Genomic DNA, 13,708 nt, shown 5'->3' on the forward strand with positions numbered 1-13,708 from the left:
TGTGTCGGGGCGGGGTGTCGCTGTGTCCGTCACACCCCTCCCAGGCATGGGCGCGTGGCATCGAGGGAGTCGCGGGGCAGGGTCGGGGGAGGGCACAGATGGCGACGCGCGCGACGCCAGCGAAGAGTCCCCTGCAGGCGATGCACTGGATGAACGTGCGCCTCAATGTGGAAGCAGCGCCCCGCCCGCGCTTCGGGCTCAGGCCGTTCCGCAGCGCCCCCGCCGCTCACGCCGCTGCAGCCTCCGCAGGCGCCGCGTCCACGCATCGCGCCAGGGCAGCACGAGGCTCCCGCGGGTGGCGCTGAGCCCGGGCCCCCGGCCTGCGACCGCGGTCCCTGGCCCGCCCCCAAGTAGCAGGTAGCGGCGGCCGGGTAGCAGGCGCGGGCAGCCGCAGGCCGCGTCCCGCGCCGGCACCCACAGCGCGCTGCTCCCTCGCCTCGCGCGCTCCTCGCCGCTCCGGAACACTGCAAGCACGGCCACCGGGAAGCGCGTCCACGAGCCGCGCGCCTCGCCGCGCGCGCCTACCGCCACCTGCACCGCTGCGGGGAGGGCGAGAGGGGGCGGGGTCAAGCGGGGCGGAGCCGTGAGGGGGCGGGCGGCGCGTAGGAACTCTGCGCGCCCGCGGTGTGGAGAGGGAGGCACAGAGGGGACACTCAACGCTGGGGTGGGGGTAGGCATCGAGAGGCCACCGGGAGCTGACAGGGCGGGGCAGGCGACAGTGGGAGGCCCAGGGAGGGAAAGGGCAAGGTGAGAAGGTGAGGGCAGGAGGCCTACCGTAGTCCTTCCTGCAGAACTTCTTCAAGCTGATGCGGTAACTGCCCCGGGCTGGTTTGCAGTGCAAGTCGCAGTCTGGAGGGGGTGTGGAGGCTGGCACAGGATTCCCACCTCCTTACCCCACCCTTTCCTCCTCCCTCCTTGCACCCATAGCCTTTCCCCCCAGTCATGGCAATCTAGGGCCCTGTTCTGTGTCCACTCACCCTGGGGCTCCACAGGGCTGCTCTCCTCAGTGGGTCCAGGGACAGGAGTCTCTGTGGACAGGGTGAGAGAACAGCGCGCATTGGAGGGGGAGCATTTGCAGGGCTCAAGGGACAAGCAGGTAGCAGGGCACTGGTGTGGCCTTGGCTGAGGTCGAAGGAGGGCAGGGTCACTCACTAACGCAGGGAGCAACTGGAGAGCGGCTCTGCTGGAAGCCCGGGGCGCATCGATTGCAGGTGAGGCCAGTGACGCCATCCTTGCAGGGGCACTGGCCTGTGGTCTGGTTGCAGGTTTTGCCAGCAGCACCAACAGGGTGACAGTCACATGCTGAGGACAGAGACGGATGGTTAGAAGCCCATCTGTGGATGCGGGAAACCAGAGGGCGAGGATGTGCAGGTAGCTCGTCGCAGGCTCACCCCTGCAAGCGCGGCGGTCACTCAGGGCACGCCCAGGGTCGCGATAGAAGCCCTCCCGGCAGTAGTGGCAGTGGCGGCCAGCGGTATTGTGCCGGCAGTTGAGACAGACGCCGCCACTGCGACGGCCGGACAGTCGGTACAGCTCCATGTTGAAGCGGCAGCGGCGGGCATGGCCATTGCAGGAGCAAGCTGCAGGAAGGGATGGGTCAGGGGCAGGCTGGCCTGGTCCACGATCCCCAGGCCACCCTCCAAGGCCTCACCAAGGCAGGCGTGAGCTTCCCGGGCCGTGGCCCGCTGCCATGGCCTGTCGCAGTAGAAGGGCTTGCAGCGGCCGCAGTCGGGGCCCTCGGTGCCATGCTGGCAGTCGCAGATGAGGTGGCCCTGGGTGTCCAGAAGGCACCTTGAGGCATGCCCATTGCACTTGCAGCGCCCGCCCACCTGGAGCTCAGTAGCTGAGTAAGAGTAAGGGACCATGGCCATGGAGTCCCTGGTGTCCCCCAGCATGGCAGGCCTTGTGAGCACTACTCGAATGTCTGTGGCAGTCACCCAGTCTTGGAGTACTGGGCTGCTGTCCAGATCCAGGCCTGGTGGGCTTCCATCCTGCACGCTGAAGGCCAGAAGGCCACCACCATCAGGCTGGACCTGGGGCTCAGGGAAGCACAGAGCTTCAGGCCCTGGGCCAGGTGGGCCATCCGCAGGGGCAGGCGGGCGGCCATAGTCCAGGCCACAGCGGGAGGAGAAGAAGCCCAGTGGGGCCCAGCTGCGGCCGTGGTCCTGTGACTTGAGCAGGGCCACCGAGGCGGGGGGCGCCGAGCAGAAGCGCAAGCTCACGAACACCAGCTCGAAAGCCTTGCCCAGAGGCACTGTGAGGGTCACGTTGTGGGGCGCCTGCGTCAGTGAGTCCGAACGCCAGCACGCAGGGCTTGTGGTGCTCCCTCCGGAGGTCAGAAGGGCGGCGGGGTGTGCCCGCCTCGGGTCCGAGGCATCACAGGCCCGCGTGGCCGGCCGCCCGCACGTGCTGGACGCCAGAACCTCGCGGCCCAAGGCGGCATTCACCAGGCCGGGCACGCAGCCGCGGGGCGCGCCCCCGTCGTCATGGCAGGGGTCGGCGGGCGCTGGCGGCCCCAGGCTCAGCGCGGTCGAAAGCGTGCCCGCGGTCAGCAGCAGCCCCCAGGGCCAGCAGGGCATGGCCGGGGCCGCGGTGGATCAGCCAGCCCGCAGGGCCCCACGCCGCTGCCCTCGGGGAGAAAGAGCCGGGATCCGGGGCTCTGCCCGCTGGCCCGCAATGCCGAGCAATCCCGGGCGGCCCCAGCCGGGGCCAAGAGGTGGGAGCAGCCGCGGGCACGCCCCGGGCCAAGCGCAACAGCGGGGATGCTGGCGCGTCCTCCCGCTGGGCCTGGAGCGATGACAGGAGTCGCCTCCGCTCCCGGCGCCTCCGCCCGCGGAGGCCCCACCCGTCGCCCGCCGCTGCACTCACCCACCGAGGGCCGGGTCGAGCAGGTCTCCCGGCCTCCCGGGAAGGGCCGAGGGCGGGCGGGGCCTGGGGCGCCCCGGCCGCCGCCTCCTCCCGGCTGTAGCTAGGGTCGGCGAGCTGTGCCAGGAGGGGGTGGGGGGCGCAGTAGGCGCAAGCCTGGGCCCAGCCGGGGGCGGGGCTGCTCGGGCCGGGAAGGAGGGAGGGGAGGGGAGGGGGCCTCTTCGGCAGAGCCGGAATCAGAAGCAGATTCAGACACTGGCTGGGCCGGCGGGGGAGGGGGCTGGGAGGCCCGGGAGCCGGGGGAGGGGCCGGGGAGCCAGGAATGCGCCGGCGGGAGGGGTCTGGAGGGGGCGGCTCAGCCACGCAGCCCGTGGGGGACCACCCAGCAGGGTCCCCGGCCTGCATCCAGGCCCTGACTGCTCCTGGGACTGTGCCACGTGCTGGGCGGGGGTCTGGCCGCCTCCTCCCTCAGGCCCATCTGGCAGGCTGGGCCCTGCATCTGAAGGCTGGTGCCCTGATGCTCCCCTGGGTCGCTACAAGGAACACTCAGGGCTGTAGCAGCCAAGCTGGGCTGGTGGTTATGGGATGTCCCCAAGGCAGTGGTCTGTTCTAGTAGAAAAAAACCCACAGTTGGGACCAGGTCTGATTTTGAATCCAAGCTGTTCCAATTTCTAGCTCTGTGGTTCAGGCCCCTTAACCTGTCTGAGATTTAGTTTTTTCATTGGACTGTTACTCAACTTTGCTGAGCCATTGGTGGTGGTTGTGGGGGTGAGGTGGGGTGGGGGTGATGAGCCACAAAGGTATTGGACGCGGCCAGGGGTTCCACAGACTTGAGTCCCTCTTGCTTTATGTTCAGGAAGGATGTATCCTCCCAGTCTGACTGGAGCTTGCCTAAGTAATGAAATTGGCATATCCCACCCAGATCAGGCCAAAGTCTTGTCCCAAAGCATCTCTGGGTCTCTGTCTGGTTGCATCACCAAGACGAGGCCAGCCCCCAGAGCTGGCAGGGAGGAAGCAGAAGCTGGGGGAGGAGGAGGGAACCCACTAATCAACAGGGGCCCATGGGGTTCAGGGTCTTGGTCAGCAGTCGAGGACCCCTGTAGAGGGTGGGGAGTGGAGTTTGGTCCATGGGGAGGTCCTGGTCACAGACAGCTCAGTGTCAGAACCCCTGAGTCTGGCCCACATACCAGCAGGTTTTGGTAGGGAAACTGAGGCAGGAACCCAGGTGGGCAGCCTGGGCACCGGCTGGGGATGGGGCAGCTGCAGCTGAGAGTGACCCAGCCAAGAGACATCAGTACTACTCCGGATAGAGACCGTTTCCCCACAACCATTAAGCCCTTGATGGAGGGGGCCAAGCATCCCAAGGAGGGTTGTCTGCATGCAGAGGAGACAGGGAACACTGGAACATGCCTGACCTGGGTCCTGAAGTTTCGGATGGGAGGTTGACCCTAGGCCAGGCCCAGCAGCTGAGGGAGGATGCCATGTGGGTGTGTCTGTGTAGGCAGAGCTGCCTCTTCCAGCTGGGCCAGAGATACTGCAAGGACCCACAGAAGAAGGTAGAGAAAAGCAGAATCTTCTCGCTGTTTAGGAGAGGAGGGGCAGGAGGACACTGGAGGCTCCCAGGGGAAACCAAAGGAGAAGAGGTAAGAGCAGCCAGGAAGACAGGGTGATGGGGCACCTGACGTGACTAGCACCTTCTGGTCAGGCCCTCACATATGTGTGTGGGGGTGCAGGGGCTGATGAGATCATGGGAGACTTAAGAAGAGTTTAGTCAGAGGGGCTGCTGTCCTCTCCCTTCATCTTTGGCCGCAGCAGGGTGGGTCCCCTATGGAGCCGGTGCCATGGCACCTAATCCAACTTTGAGATAAAAAGAACGTGCCCCTTACAACAGATAGCAGTGCATGAATGAGGGGAGCTGATAGGGACCCCAGTCTGCTCCAGCACGAGTCAAGTTCAGAAATGGCATCTTCCCAACCACCCTCTTCAAGGTCTGTCCTATCATCAGCCTCAAACCCAACCTGGGATGAGCGGAGCCCTGGCAAGAGTACCGGCTGTAGCAGATCCTTTTGGGACCATTAGAAGCTAAGAAGTGACTAGCTGGCCACAGTGGGGAGAGATGCCCAGGCCCAACACAAGGGTTCCACAGAGCCCGAGACAAGCCTCCAGGGAGCCCCTGGCTATCTGAACTTCAGGACTCAGGAGGCAAGAAAGGAAATCGGAAATCGGGGAGCAGCCTCCCCTCCAACCCTGCGTCAGACTTGCAGGCTTTGTCTGCAGCCCAGCCTCCTCGGGAGTTGGGGCTAAGGTCTGCAGAACATCTGGTGGTTTCTGGTGTGGGTGGAAGGAGGCCGCCAGGGCTCAGCCTGCTGCCTGTGAGTGTTCAAGAGTGTTCAAGAGTGTTCATCCTTGTTAGCAAGCAGGGAGCTCTGGGCCCAGAGGGCGGTAGTACCACCAGCTCCCCAGGGAGGAAGATGTAGGCAGCCCCGCCTCTTCCCCAGAATGGCCCCCTGCACACATTCTCTTCTGGCCCCTAGGATGGCCCTGGCAGATGGCCTGATGAGAGTTAGGGAGGGCCTTCTCCCCAGCCCCCAAGCCCAGCTCATTGCTCCTGCAGACTGTACCACCTGTCCCCAGCCTCTGGGGCCTCTCACACCTCTCAGCTGGTCCTGCCCCTTCCTGACACCTTAGAAGAGACTCTGGCTCCCTGCTCCCACATGCACCTTCTCAGTGCACCACAGTCCTCCCACTCCCATCCCGGCAAAGTGACAGCTGCTGGCTTTGGGGGCACGCAGGAAATCTACCTGGGGAGGAAGGGACCCAGGGGGTCAAATAGTCCTAGGCCCCAGGAGGCTCGGGTCTTTCCCTTAAAAGGCGGACTGATCGAACACTCCTGGCCCAGCCCGGGCCGGACTGTTCCCTCCAGACGTTTGCAAGCCACCACTTGTACACATTTCACACAGACATTTATTGAGCATCTGTTATGCCGACAGGGGCTTCCAACCCAGCAGGGAAGACAGACGGCTGGGGAAGGGGAGCACGGCACGCTTCACCCTGAGGAGGGTGGCCCCACCGAGTCCGCGGTCACCCTGCATCCTGCACCCCCGGCAGGGCCCCCGTGCCACGCAGGCCCTCTGTGTGGTCGCGACCGGCTCTGCGCGCCAAGCGGAACGCTGAAAAGCAACATTGGGGGGAGGGGGGGAGAGGAGAGTCCGAAAAGCAGAGGGAAAGGCTCGTAGCCCCCACCCCCTTGGCCTCCTAAGGGCTTAGGAAGGAACGGTCTGGGGAGGGGTTTCCGCGTCCCGCGCGCTGTGCTGTGCACGCCCCGGCGGGGCGAGGTCCGGAGGGAGGAGGCGTCCGGCTCCCGGTGACTTCTCTGGGGAGGGGGCCGCGCGCGCGCGGGCTCAGGACGTCCCCGGCTCCCGCCGCCCCGCGCGCCCGGCCCGCCGCTGCCGCCGAGCGCGCCAGCACAGGAAGGCGGCGGCCAGGAGCCCAAGGCCCGCGCCCAGCGTGGTCAGCGCCACGCCCTGCTCCAGGTCCAGGTGGGGTCCGCGCAGCGAGAAGGTGATGGCCGTGGCGGCGGCGCCGGCCAGCAGGGTCACGGCGCCGAACGGCAGGACGCAGCGCGGCCAGGAGCCCCCCACGCCACCGGTGGCCAAAAGCAGCGCGCGCAGGGCCCCGGGGGGTTCGGGGGCAGCGGGGGGCGCAGGGGGCTCGGCAGGCACCGCGGGCGGGGTCTCGGGCGCGCTCATGCCGCCGACGGGGGGCCGCGCTCGGGGTGGGTGTGGGCGCCCGCACAGCCCCCACTCCCTTCCTCGACCGCCACGTCAGAGCGGATTGGGCCGGGATGCAGTGACGCCACCGGGACGCCGGGGAGAGGAGTTCGCCGCCGCCTCCTAGCTTGACGCTGAATCAGGGTGGGCGGTCGCGAATCTAGAGGGGGCGCTAACCCAGACCTCTGCCCTCGTTCTCCCTCACGCTCCGGGGGGCACCTTCCTGCCCAGGTGCGGACAGCCCTCCACAAGACACCCACAAGACGGGTCCTGATAGGTGGGTCATTGAGTCAACAACCTTTGGGTGCCCATATGAGCCTGGCCAGGGATGAAGGTGGACAGCACCCCTGCCCTCAGGGGGCAAAGGTACAGTAGGGAAGGTACACAATAAACCAAGTGAACTGGTGGATTAAATAATTTACGGTGGAGACCACTAGCTATGTAAACTGATTTTGGCCAGTAACAGGGTGGTGGTGGAACTCACCCTGAGAATGAAGATTCCTCAAGATCAGAGCAACTGGGCATGAGCTCTGGAAGCAGCAAAGGCCAGAGGGGGGGCGGTAGCTGTACCCCAGACTCCCCATCTCTTGATTCCCCCTTCCCTGTTCCTGCCCTGGGCAGGGAACAGAGCTGTTCCACCACGTAGAGGCCCCTCAGTGCAATGAGGACTGTTTTTAGGTTTCCTACTTTGGTTGGTCATCTGGTCCCCAGCAGCCCTCAAGACCTGGGATTCCATGTTCCAGGTTTCTGGCCTGTGGGACTGTGGGGGCTTTTACAAGTAGAACGTCCTGCTGGGAGCCTGGGGCCACCCCAAGTTTGCTTCAACATCACTCGGTTCATCCCTCATATCTGTGACACCTCATCGGGCTCTCAGAAGACCTGGCCTTCTCCCGGAGTTTCCTGGCTCGGCGCCTGGGTCGCCCTGGGGGCAGAGGCTGGTGTTAATTCCGCGTTGCTCGTCACTGGCTACACAAAGCACCACTGCCCCAGCTCTGACCATTCTGCTTGGTTGGCACAGGCACCTAGGCAAGGTTTATTAATGAACACCACAGCCTCCCAGCTTTCCCCAGGGCCTACCACTGTGTAATTTGTCCTCACCCCAGCTGCAGGGGTAATAGCCATTACCGTTGGCACACGGGCCCCTCGGGAGCCTCTGGGTGTCATCTGAAACCGGCCGCACACGTGGAAGGCCGGCAGAGACTGAAGGAAGAGGCAGGCCACTCCACGGGTGTAGGTGGCAGGGTTCCTAAGCAGTGGAAACTTGTGTCCCTGTACCCGCCCGCCAGGGCCTAAGAGGTGGTGTCGGGAGAGGCCTTCCCTGGGCTCAGTCCCCATGCAGGTGTTCCCAGCACCACATCCCTACCTCAGGGCTGTGTCCTTGGAGCAGCGTCTGGGAGTGAAAAGGCCAGTGGAACCCACATCCCAAGGACAGGGGAGGGGGAGAGGAGCCTCCCGTTGTCCAGATCCAGCTCCTGGCGGGCGGTCACATCTCTTTGATAACCTCTCCCAACAAGTACCCCCAGTAGGACAGTAGGGACGACACTGGGAATTGAAGCTCAGGGCCCTTAAGAATCCTGCCGAAAGTCCCACAGCAGAAATCAAGTCACAGTGGAAACCCAAATCTGTGACTGGTATAAACCCAGAGACCATGACCTTGACCTCTACGCTTTCTTGCCTTCCTTCAGCGGGGGAGGCAGGAGCCTTGGAGGAGGTGACAGTGGAGTAGGTGAGGGGTGAGTTCCCTGGTGGTAAGTCAGTGTTGGGGGGCCCACGATGGCCACAGCAACAGCCCAGGAGGAAGTAGTGAGCACGGGAGCTAGGACAGCTGTGGCCGCACAGTGCCCGCCCACTCAGATATGGGCTGGTGGCTTTTGTGTCTCCCAGTGAGCCCAGTCTAGGCAGTTGGGGGAGGGGTTTCAGGTGTGCTGGGGCTAGTGCTGCTCACCTTCAGTGTCCTTCCCCCTCTCTTCAGTAGAGGCCTATGAGTGTTCTCAATAAATATGCTTGATATGTTCTCGGTAAGCCAAAACACGCAGAAAAAACCAAACACCACGTCCCATCTTAAATATATATACTTTCGAAAGTAGTTTTAATATCACACAAGTGGCTTATAAGGCTGCGGTAAGAAAAAAACAGAGATAGCTAAGAAAAAAGCCCGGCAGGCCTCTGGTCTCCAAGCCTGTGGAAGGCCAAGCCAAGTGAAGGCCTGACCACTAGCTCTGGGGCCCTAGGCTCCTCGGGAAGAGCCGGGGGCTGTCCCCAACCCCCTGGGAACCCTGCTTTCCTGGGTGGGTATAGCTATCTCTGGGTCCCCAGACCCACCACAGTGAAAATCCTCTCAATCCCCGTTCACCTAATAGGGGGCGGTGGCACTCTCCCAGTTGTCTAGGTCAGAACAAGCTCGCCCTCCTGCCGGGGTCCGGCGGCCCGGGAAGGGGGCAAGGTGGGGGGCGGCTGGTCACGGGAAGGGCTCAGTCTGCAGGTTCATCTCGAAGGATGGTGAGGAAGCGCTCCCCTCCCTCACAGAGCAGGCTATGTACAGCTCTGCAAAGCGCCAGCCGGGGCGGTCCCTGTGGCTCCAGTTTGCTCACCAGCGGGAGGAGCTCAGCCATCAGGACCTAGGAGGAAATGCAGGGCCAAGATCTCAGTGGGGGCCCCATCCGGGGCAGCTGGCGGAGGGCTTACAGAAGGCCCCACAGTGGGGCAATTCCAGGGAGGGCCTCAGGCACCATGTGCCAGCCCCTTCTTCCTCCCAAAACTCTGTCCCTTGGCCAGTGCTGTCAGCTGTGCATAGCCCAGAGGCTCTGTCTGCTGGATGGCCCAAAGCCCACTGCTTCCCCGGTGCCCAGTCACCTAGTCCCCTCCCCCAACCCTGGAAGTACCTTTTCCAGGTGAATCTGCTGGTCTAGCATGGCCACCCGCAGCCTGAGGGCCGCCAGAGTCTGCAGCTCCTCGGTGCTGGAGTAGAGAAGAAGCTGGGGGCTCCACGCAGGGTCTGTGCCACCTCCATGGGGCATCGAGGCTCTGGGGCGTCTCCCCTCAGGCCACGGCCCCAGCTGCTGTCCTGCCACTGCTGTGAGGACAGGGGGAGGTGGCCGCATGGCGTGGTGGCCAGGGACCTCCTTCCCACTTGCCTTTAAGGGGGTGCAGTCTCCCTCTGTCTCCTGGATGAAGCCCTACTATCCATCAGCAACTGTCTCCTGCAATACCGGGCAAGTCACCTGCAAGTACGTCTCTGACGCCCACATGGAACCTTCTCAGGAACCAGATAAATAAGCTATTTACAGTGCCAAGCCTGCGTCAGGAGAGGCAGTGGGGGGACCCTGCTCCTGTGCAGCTGTTAATGCTGCCTTTTAGCTAGACCAGACTTCAGCACAAGGTGGGGTGGGGGTGGGGGGCCGGTCTCACCTGCACGCAGGTCCTGCATTCTGTGGATACACTGGCCCGTGATGGCCTGCAGCCCCTCCAGGGTAAGGAGGCAGTGGTACTCCTGCATCCAGTCAGCAGGCTCTACGCAAAAGTGGGGGAGGGCAGGCCAGGTCCGCGCCAGTCCCGAAGCCCTCCGTGCCCCGAGACACACACCAGGGCCCGCTCACCTGCCGAGAGCTCTTCCTCCATCCGCTGTCTCAGCAGCGAGCAGGCCTTCCGCAGGAGCCCCACCTCCGCCTCCACCTGGGCAGCACTGAGCTCAGAGCCCAGCCAGCCTGACTGGACACAGGTCAGGGAAACTCCTCTGTGGCCAGGTTCCCCCTCCCCTGCCCTCCCGCCAAGGACAGGACCCAAGTGGCTCTGGCCCCTCCTGGAGTTGCCCCTTACACTCCCCAGGCTTAGAGCCAGAACCACCCCCATCCCCACCCTGGGGGGTCCCACAAGCCCAGCAAGAATACAGTCATCTTCATTTTCTGCAGGAACTGGGTTTTGGCCGTGGTAGCAGCATCCCCGCAGTCACTGGTCTGTGTAGAGCTCAGCTGGGCCCACAGGCTGGAATGCACACACAGGCACCCGGGAATCAGAGAGGGACCCCGTTAGTCCAACCAGCTGGGCCTCGGGAGGCAGGGAAAGACCAGGGCAGGGGCCCCATGAGGGGCATCCCCAGGCCTTGGGGAATGGAGAGGATGCTGTCCGTGAAAAGGAGACAGGGGAAGTACTAGGAGAGAATTCAAGGGACAGAGGAGAGGAGCTGGCAGCCACTGGTAACTGGGACTACCCGGGACAACAGTGAAGAGCTGTGGGTGCTGGCTGTGGCTCAGACACAGCCCAGACACGTGAAAGGCACCGCCCTGTTTAACCCCTACCGCACCTCTATGGAGCGGACACCATCACCCTCACCCCCACAGAGAAGACAGACGTGGACGCAAAGTCTCTCAACCTCAAAGCCTGCTGAGCCTAAGTCCTAGCTAGGCAGACTCTCTTAATGTGGAAGGTGTCCCCACCCAGCCAACAAAGCAGAGCGGCCAGCTGGAAAAGTCTTACCGATATGGCCCTGCGCTGGTGGGAAGCCTGGGCCTCCCTGCTCTCCCCTCCACCCCCACTCAGCTGCGACTCAGCCTTACCGGGAGTTCTGGGAAGCCGCTTTCCTGTAGGCCATGGGTAGCTTCAGCAGGGTCCTGTCAGGGAAGCCAGTGCTCTGAGTAGCCTCACTCAGGAGGCTCCCCCCATCCCCCCTGCGACCAAGCAACAGGGCTTCCAGAGTGGCTATGGGAGCCAGCAGAGTCCAGGTCTGCCCTGGTGAAGAGAAGAGACGGACCAGGGGCAGAGCCCAGGCCCTCCACAGCCTGTTTGGAGCCCCAGGCTGGGTGGATAAGAGAATGGGGCACTGGACAGCCAGGGAGAAGGGAACAGGCCCTAGCAATAGTCCATTCTGCCAACTTCAGGGCATGGACCCCATGGGATAGCACCCTGGGGGCTCCCCTGGCCCACATCCAGCTCAATGCCCTGCCCTCCCTGTCACCCCGCATCGCAGATTCCTGCTGCTGGCCAGGATCCGGTCAGGTAGACAAAGCTGTTCCTCCAGGAAGGGTCCGGAAAACCTACCCCTTCTCCTTCAGTGTGAAAGCTTCTGGCGCCTGGGGAGCAGCCGACGGGGGTATTTGTTGGTCCCTGAGGCCTGGTCTAGGCTTGGTGGCTCGGGAGCCTCTCCCCATAGCGGTGTGATCCCCCACTGATGGAAGCCTGCACTCAGGGAGGCCCCTGGCAGGCACCGTGGTCTGGTGGCTGCCCCTGGGTGGTTTTGTCTCTGAGGCTCGACGGCCAGCCTGGCCTGAGTCCCGGGATGGGGCAGAGGCTGTGCTGGCAGAAGTAGCAGTGAACCCAGACTTCAGGCTGAGGGCCTTGTGTCTTTCTCCAGCCTTAGAGACGCCTTTTCTCACCCGTACAGCCTTCTCCAGTGCCTGGGTCAGAAGCTCCAGCTCCTTGAGGTCTTGAGGGCTGGGTGAGCATGCTGCAAAAGCCAAACACTCTTGCAGTGTCACTCACCACTGCTTGTCAGAAGACAGAGCAGGGGCAGCGCCAGAGAAGGTGGGTGGTGGAGGTTTACCCGGAGGCGGGGCTTCTTCATTCGTTTCTGGCCCTGGGGCTGGCTCCGCCGCCGGCGTCTCGGCTGGTTCCCTGCCAAGACACAGCACAGTGGTGGCAGGGCCCAGACCCAACCGACCCCAAGGAGCTGCCTGGCCTCGCGGCAGCCCCCCCGACCTCGGAGCCTGCAGGCAAAGGGGAGCACAGCTGACAGTGAGCAGGTGGGCACTGGGCCCGGCCTCCCAGCCCGGGGGCTCTGAGCGGGGTTCCGAGGGCGGCCTGGCCGGGTGGTCTCGCGGTCCGCTTACCAGGTCCGCAGCAGCTGGCGGGAGACGCGCAGGCTCCGCTCCAGCTGCCACTGTCGCTCGGCGCAGGCGTCCAGGGCATCCTGCAGCTCGGCTAGCAGCCTGGGAGGGGGGCAGCGGCGGCTCAGCACCCCGGCCGGCCGCGCGCCGCTCCCGCTTCCGCCCCGCTCCCTCCCAGCGCGCGAGTCTCACCGGCGCGAGCAGCCGGCGGGCAGCATGAAGGCGGCCGCCGCTCGTCCGGATTTGCCGCCTCCGGAAAGTCCGGTCCTTTCCGGGCTAGTAGACCGCCCCCTTCCGGCCGGGCTGCCCAGTCCTGAGCCCGGCGCTCCGGCCCCGCCCCCGGCGCTCCGGCCCCGCCCCCGGCGCTCCGGCCCCGCCCCCGGCGCTCCGGCCCCCGCCCCGGCGCTCCGGCTCCCGCGTCAGCCCCACAGCCGCGCGCCGCTACTCCGGCTCGGCAAGGAGCTGGGCGTGGGGCCCGTAGAGGGTCCTCGGGTGGTGCACGGACGCACATCTGGTTTGGATGACTGGGTAGATGGTGGCCCCTGTGATTGCTTACGCTTGGCTTTGTCCTTATTGAGGGCGCCCTAAAGCAGGGCCGAGCTGCCCTGCGGACCCCAGGCACCTAGCACGGGGCCAGGTACTTGGCGGGGCCCAGTAGGTATTAACAGAGGTGAGGACAGGTGTTGGGGGCAGAGCAAGGGAGGAGGGAGCGTTCGCCTGTGGACGTCCTGGTGAGGTGACGACATGCAGGGGTGGCATCAGGTAGGCACGTGAGCCGAGGCACATCAAAGTCCAGAAGACCAGGGAGGGTGGCCTGAGAACAATGGGCCTGGGCCAGATGGTCCAAGGTGGGGCAGGTGAGTATAGACGCGGACTGGTGAAGGATGGGTGATGGAAGGGGAGCTGGAGCCCAGACAGGTGGAGGGACAGCAGAGCCAAGTGTCACAGAAGCAACGGGAAGCTGTTCCAGGGGGGTCTCCACAGGATGGGGGATGGAGCCTTCAGTGACTTGGACAGCTGGGGATGGGTGCTAGCCAGGAGGAGTGATGAAGGAAGCAGAGCCCGACGTAATTGGAGTTAGTAAGTAGGACTGTGAACCCTGCAGGGGCTGAGAACTCTCTGGGGAGGCTGCAAGGATGACACGCTGGGGGTGGGGGACGTTGCTTCAAGTTGGAGAGATGTCCATTTCGTAGCTGCTGAGGAGGGGAGCTGGGGGCCCCATGCTGCCTGGGACTGTTCCGGGGTGGGAGCTCA

At 64.2% G+C, this 13,708-nt stretch overlaps 2 protein-coding genes across 2 annotated transcripts; both read right to left on the reverse strand.

The window, feature by feature from the left end:
- Positions 1 to 198: 198 nt before the first annotated feature.
- NTN3 (netrin 3) lies at positions 199 to 2,579 on the reverse strand. Its single transcript, XM_045784720.2, has 6 exons — positions 1,652 to 2,579; positions 1,392 to 1,580; positions 1,153 to 1,302; positions 978 to 1,028; positions 775 to 849; positions 199 to 539 (listed from the first exon to the last, which is right to left on the reverse strand). Exons 1-6 carry the CDS (start codon positions 2,577 to 2,579, stop codon positions 199 to 201), a joined length of 1,734 nt encoding a protein of 577 aa, XP_045640676.1.
- A 6,117-nt stretch (positions 2,580 to 8,696) lies between these two features.
- On the reverse strand, positions 8,697 to 12,772 carry TEDC2 (tubulin epsilon and delta complex 2). Its single transcript, XM_045784731.2, has 10 exons — positions 12,647 to 12,772; positions 12,458 to 12,556; positions 12,172 to 12,242; positions 11,670 to 12,075; positions 11,189 to 11,242; positions 10,523 to 10,616; positions 10,232 to 10,343; positions 10,044 to 10,145; positions 9,518 to 9,708; positions 8,697 to 9,253 (listed from the first exon to the last, which is right to left on the reverse strand). Exons 1-10 carry the CDS (start codon positions 12,670 to 12,672, stop codon positions 9,107 to 9,109), a joined length of 1,302 nt encoding a protein of 433 aa, XP_045640687.2. The 5' UTR covers positions 12,673 to 12,772; the 3' UTR covers positions 8,697 to 9,106.
- Positions 12,773 to 13,708: the final 936 nt, after the last annotated feature.

This window comes from Ursus americanus, chromosome 2 (genome assembly GCF_024610735.1).
Source record: "Ursus americanus isolate L20-20 chromosome 2, mUrsAme1.1.p, whole genome shotgun sequence".
In the NCBI taxonomy this organism is placed as follows: domain Eukaryota; kingdom Metazoa; phylum Chordata; class Mammalia; order Carnivora; family Ursidae; genus Ursus; species Ursus americanus.